Raw genomic sequence first — 6,000 nt, 5'->3', positions numbered from 1 at the left:
TGTGGAATGGAGCCTTATGATTGGTCAACGTCACTAGACCATATTATGACTTTCCCAATGACGTAGGAGATGACCCTACGGCCATTTGGCTGAACTCAAATGAGCCGATTTCACCGTAATAGTTTGCTTTTCATTTAAAAATTGCTGTTGCCTCACTCATGACAATGTTGCGGTGTCGTGATCAGGGCAGAGACTGAGCCGTTTGAGGTCCCAATTCATTTATTTATTTTATTTATTTTCCGTCATTTTTATACAGGGTAACCCAATTCAGTGATGGCACTGCTTTTCAACGGGGCCCTGTATAACACAGCACAATACAACAATCACATACAAATAATAACATTAGCATACAAAAATTATACAATAAATAATTATAATGGCAATGATAATAACGAAAACAATAAATAAATTATAATGGCAATGATAATAACGAAAACACAGTAATTAACCAATAACAGTAATAAATAGTAATAATAACAAAAAATACATCATTGTCCAGTCCAGTCATTGTCATTGTCCAGTCCTATATGTTGGCATGGAGGGGTCAGAGGTCAGGCCAATTCTTACATTTCATTTTAAAAATGGACATGGCCATTAAAGCCTGTTAAAAGATGCCATTACGAGATGGTTAGCTGTTTGATTTGCAAACCATTGTATTGCATATTTTAAAGAATTTTTTAATACTTCTGCTGCTTTTATATATGTTTTACAACTGTATTCTATTATGATTTCATTATGACTCATAATGATCATGAGTTAGTTTAAAGGGGGAGGGCTTAGTATAGGCACTTCATGCTCAAGCTTCATGTACTATGTGTTTCATTTTTATCCCTCTTGTGATTATGTTTGACTTTTGCAAATAAATAAATAAACTATTAAAAACAACATAATAGATACCTCTCCATTCTCGAACGGTGGGAACCTGGAGTAGAAGGACGTACAGATGACCTCGTCGTCCTGCGTGAACTGTGGTGTCCCGATGGTCGGCGTGATGTTGTAGTTCTGGTAACACTCCGAGTCCGAGACGGCGAAGTACTGCCACGGGCGGAAGTTTACGCCGTCCAAAGATCGCTCCAAGATCCAGTTACCAGGCCGAGGGGTGATGGCGGTCTTGATGATCACGTAAGCAACTTGGAAGATCTAGAAATGATGCAAGAAATTAGAATTTTTAGTGCTCAGAGTCCAATGGCAAGGTGTTGCCACAAGCAGAAGTTGTGCTCTCCAGCAACCTGCAGCAACAGCCTGCAGTACTGCTCCCTTAAGGTAGATGTCTCTCAAAACAATGAATTGCAGCTCATTGCACTTTAGCTAAGACCCAGTTAACTTCACGGAGTAGGTTAGTTTCTCAGTTCAGTTGAAGTTCATTGGGTCATAACTGAAGTGCAGGCGATTTACTGCCCATAATTTTCCTGTGTCTCAGACAAAACATCTTTTTTTTTAGCAAACCTTTTAAAGCCAGTTCAGTACAACATTACTGACATAAACAACGCACTAGCACACATCAGCCAAAACAGCAGTTTCCTGTGTATCTATCACACACAGATTCTGAAGATTTTTTTTCCACCAAACCTTTAACAGTCAGTTTTGTACAATATCATGGACACAAAACAACACACTGACACACACCAGCCCAAACATAACACAGGAGACCCCCCTGCTCTTTCCCCACAGCAGTTTCCTGTGGCTCAGACAGAACATACAGATGTTTCCCCTCTAACTTCCTACAGGTCAGCTCCTAATGCTGCTGTAGGAAGGAAACATGACATGGGAGAATATGTCGTAATCTTCTGTAACTCTCCACCTTTCAGCACTCGCATGTATATTATCAACATTAAGTACATGTAACTAGACAATGCCAGGCCAAGAGCTGCTTCCCTCCCGTATCTAGTACTGGTACACTTGTGCCTGACTAACTTATTACCTTCGCCAAGAAGGTTATGTTTTCAGTAGCGTTTGTCTGTTTGTCTGTTTGTCTGTCTGTCTGTTTGTGAACAGCATAACTCAAGAAGCTTAATATGTATTGTCATGAAACTTGGTAGGTGGGTAGGTCTTGATGAGACCTAGAAATGATTAGATTCTGGGCCCCCTGGCGGCTTTTGTTGGTACTGCAGCAGAACTTCCGGTTTTGATATCTCGCGATCTGGACATGCTAGGGTCACGAATTTTGGTTGGTAGATAGCTCTTGAGGTGGGGAAGAAGTGACATGAGTTTGGGCCCCCTAGCAGCTTGTTCTGGAACTGCAAGAGCGTTTCTTGAAAAATCTCCGAAGGTTGATAACTCAAGAACCGGTTGACGGATTGTCATGATTTTTGGTATGTACAGTACCGTTCGCGTTATAGTTAACCGGGTACCCCGTTACTAACGAGTTATTTTTTCGTCAGAAAATGGTTAGAAAATCGTCAGTATTTGGTTAGATTTTCGTCAGAAAATGGTTAGAAAATCGTCAGAAATTATTTCTAACGCGTTACCGTTTGCGTTAATGTGATAGGGTCGGATTTCATGTTTGTTTTGCGCGCCGACAAGACAATAGCAATTTGCCACCTCCTGGGGCGTCCGCTAATGTGTTGCGATGTTGCCCCTTGAAAAATAACAGCACCAGAGGCAAGTGTACATGTGATTCGTAAAATAACTTTTGTGGTTTATCCATGTGTCGACTGTGTGAAGCGAATTGTGCTATCTTTTAATGCTATTCTATAGTTATTTCTAGCGGAAAATTACGTTGTGTAATACAATGTATGTCAACAAAGTGTAGCAGTGGGCAGACGATGTCTTGTACATTTTGTACCAGCGGCGGCCTACCGCTCTCACAGGACGTCATGGGACGTGACGAAACAAGAAATATCTGCCGTAGAAGAAATATAAATCGGTAACTCATGCCTTAAATTCACGGCGGTTTTTGACACAAAAGAAAAATTATTATAATTTTTGTAAGGCGCGCGGCTTACTAGTACTACGCGGCTTTAATACTCACGGTAAAATGTACCGTCACTCCCGGCGCAAGGACTCGGTTCGCCAGCTGAGGACTTTCCACAACCATGATGATATCATAGTTAATAAAGGAATATATAATAGATCTATCATGTTGAAATGATAATTGTAATACATGGTTCTATTTAATAGCGGTAGTTTTGTTTCTTATTTTGAGGGGGGAAACTGTCAAAAATCGAGTGAACGCAAACTGAGATCGGCTCACTTCCGGGTGCATAACGCCAAAATTTCTCGACGATTATATAAAAATGACCACTTATTTGCCGCCTACGGTAGCGTGTACACGGTAGTGCGATCATATCGTGCCAAAGTCAGCGTCAAACGTCAGAAAATCCCCGTAAAAATATAGTTGCAAAACACATTTCCTGCGCACTCAGGGCCGGTCGCCGGCATGTGAAGCAGCATGCTCATTATAATATGCAAGTAGCTACGCTCTGATTGGTTCACCTTAGATGACCTGCGCTGTGATTGGCTAGAACGAAGCCCGTTGCATGCTGGGGCGCCCTTCCGCGCGAAATGCAGAGAGCTGGATCTCGAGAGAGCCACATTTACGCTGGTTTCTACCTTATTTCTACGACTAATTAGCAACATCCTAGTGACGAAATGCGTACTCAAAAGAATTTTCGGGGAAAAAAATATATGTACATGTGGATTTGTGGTGCCTTTGGCGTAATTTTGTTGGTCACATACAACGTAATGTAACACGGAAGTGCATGGAGTCGGAGTGGCGGCACGGCTTTCCGTCCCACTCTAAACAAAACTCCAAGGACATAACAAAACTCCCCAAAACTGGTCAATAATTAGCCATAAAAATGTTGGTGGGCACGTGTAAATATGCTGCCTTTTTTCGAGTGTTATAGGAATTTTCCGCGATGTTTTCGCACATCCCTAACGTACCTCACGCCCGCCGCCTATTATGTACGGCGGACCGGGGCATTTATAACTTCAGATCATCTAGGTTTGCTTATTCGGTGGTAAAATAAGTTAACAGAGAAAAACAGCAAAACAAAGTTGACAAACTATAGAAACGCTTGCCTGGGCAACAGTGACAAAAGAAAATGTCTATCTAATTGAATTGCGCCGGTGATCGTAAAACGTTTTAAACGTTACAATATAGTAAAATGCAGGCTAGATCAACGTTCCTTCCGCTGTTCCAGCGGTGTGTATCGGTAATTTCCCGCCCCGCATGAGGTAAATTAGTACTCCTCCCATTATTCTGTGATGTTACCGCGGCCTGCATATGAATGCAGAAGTCTAACGGAAAAGTAACGGAAAAGTAACGGAAAACTTACGCAAAAGTTACGGAAAACTTACGGAAAAGTAACGGAAAAGTAACGGAAAAGAAACGCGTTAGTAACGGCCGTTAGGGTAACTATAACGCGAACGGTACTGTAGGTAGCTGAAGTGATACTTGACATAATCAGATGACAATTATGCAAATCAGGAGCTAATTTGCATAATTAATGAGGACATTCTATAAATCTGCTTCGTTCGATTATAGGACTTTGAAACACTTGTGACATGTAATTGAGAACTAGAAAAACATCTGAGGATATAGATTATGTAAATGAAGACCTAATTTACATAATTAATGGAAAATTGTTATAATTTCATAGTTGTAATTGCTGGGAATTTCATACTTGCCGTATTTGGAAGTTAAGTGAAGGTGAACATCAATGAAGATAATTTATTCACATTATGAACTCATTTGCATAATTTATGAGGAAGTGCTAGAATAGCCTATTTTGTTAAGATAAGGCTGCCATTGGGTAGAGAATATGATCAACTGATGTAATCCATGCAAATGACGCTCTTATTTGCGAAATCAATCATTAAAATTGTATAATTCGTCAACCGCAAGGGTTAACATCATTTGGCGAAGGTATGAGATCGTGGAACTCTTGTATTAGTTATAACTTAAGTACAAAAGCTTTGCATGTCTAAGAGCACACACAGTGAAAACAAAAAGAGTTTTGAATGACAAATAGAGATCATAATCACGAAGGTAATATGGTTAAATCTTCTACCATGTACGAGTATGCTATTCCTACACTTTGGGAGATATGTTATATCTGATGATGATAGGTAATTATTAATTCAGGTTAGTGCATCTTACACAAAAGAAAGGGTCAGCATTTTTGGAATAAAAGTCTACTTCCAAGTTCTTAACAACTCAAAGTCAACATCTGTTGCAGTTCAAAGCATCCGTGTGAACAAATGCTTCAGTTTTTCCTGTGCTCCACATTGCTACACTCATCACTAAATAGCTGCGACCCGCAGACAATTTTAAACCCCTAGGGTCAAGCCCACAATGCACAAACAATGCTGTACACACTACCCACTGCAGTCCTTTAGTTAACCAACTACAGGGTTCTATACAACAGATTGGTCACGGTCCTGTGCTCGGGTATTCAGGACTAAGCCGCCTATGTGACGTCTTTCAGGACCTGCCAGGACAGATTTCCCACTCCTGTTATATTGGCTGAAATTTGTGAGCTAACTTCTGGCCAGGTCTCTCTTGTGCCATCTGCCAGGATGGGAGTCTACTGAATCTATGCTGGACAACTGGTATGCAAAATTCATGATATAGGTGTTTGGATTTGGAAACATGGTACAAATTCACATTGCTTGTACCAAGGAGGTTAAAAAGAGAGATGTATACTATTAAACCTTTTTGGTTGTATAATGAGGGATACAGTCAAACTCAAACATGTACTTGTGACCACCTCTACATATGCATCAAGGTGCCAACATTACCAGTTTTCGTGGTCCCTTAGATACACAATCATCATCATTAATAAGAATCTACAGTGGCAGTGACACATAAACAAGGTTTTATATTATCTGCCAGAGCAGTCTTTTTGGGCCAGTTTGACTGTATGTAAACCAGTTCCTTCTGCAGCCTAGTGCCTTGTCTACACACTGTTCATCCCATACACTAAATGTTCAGATACTTGGGTGGTCACTGTCACGTGTATCTGTGTGTCAACAACAAAGACGCTTGACCTAACC

The 6,000-nt window shown here is 40.6% G+C and overlaps 1 protein-coding gene across 1 annotated transcript in view; it reads right to left on the bottom strand.

The window, feature by feature from the left end:
• LOC109465175 (laminin subunit alpha-2-like) overlaps positions 1 to 6,000 on the bottom strand; it is a 95,871-nt gene that overhangs the window by 68,018 nt on the left and 21,853 nt on the right. The window contains 1 exon segment of the mRNA XM_019762320.1: positions 898 to 1,140. Within this exon segment, the coding sequence (XP_019617879.1) occupies positions 898 to 1,140 (243 nt within the window).

This window comes from Branchiostoma belcheri, unplaced genomic scaffold (assembly GCF_001625305.1).
Source record: "Branchiostoma belcheri isolate BF01 breed outbred unplaced genomic scaffold, Haploidv18h27 scaffold15, whole genome shotgun sequence".
NCBI classification, from domain to species: domain Eukaryota; kingdom Metazoa; phylum Chordata; class Leptocardii; order Amphioxiformes; family Branchiostomatidae; genus Branchiostoma; species Branchiostoma belcheri.
The sequence above is the reverse complement of the archived record's forward strand: the minus strand, read 5'-3'. Positions and strand labels throughout refer to the sequence as shown.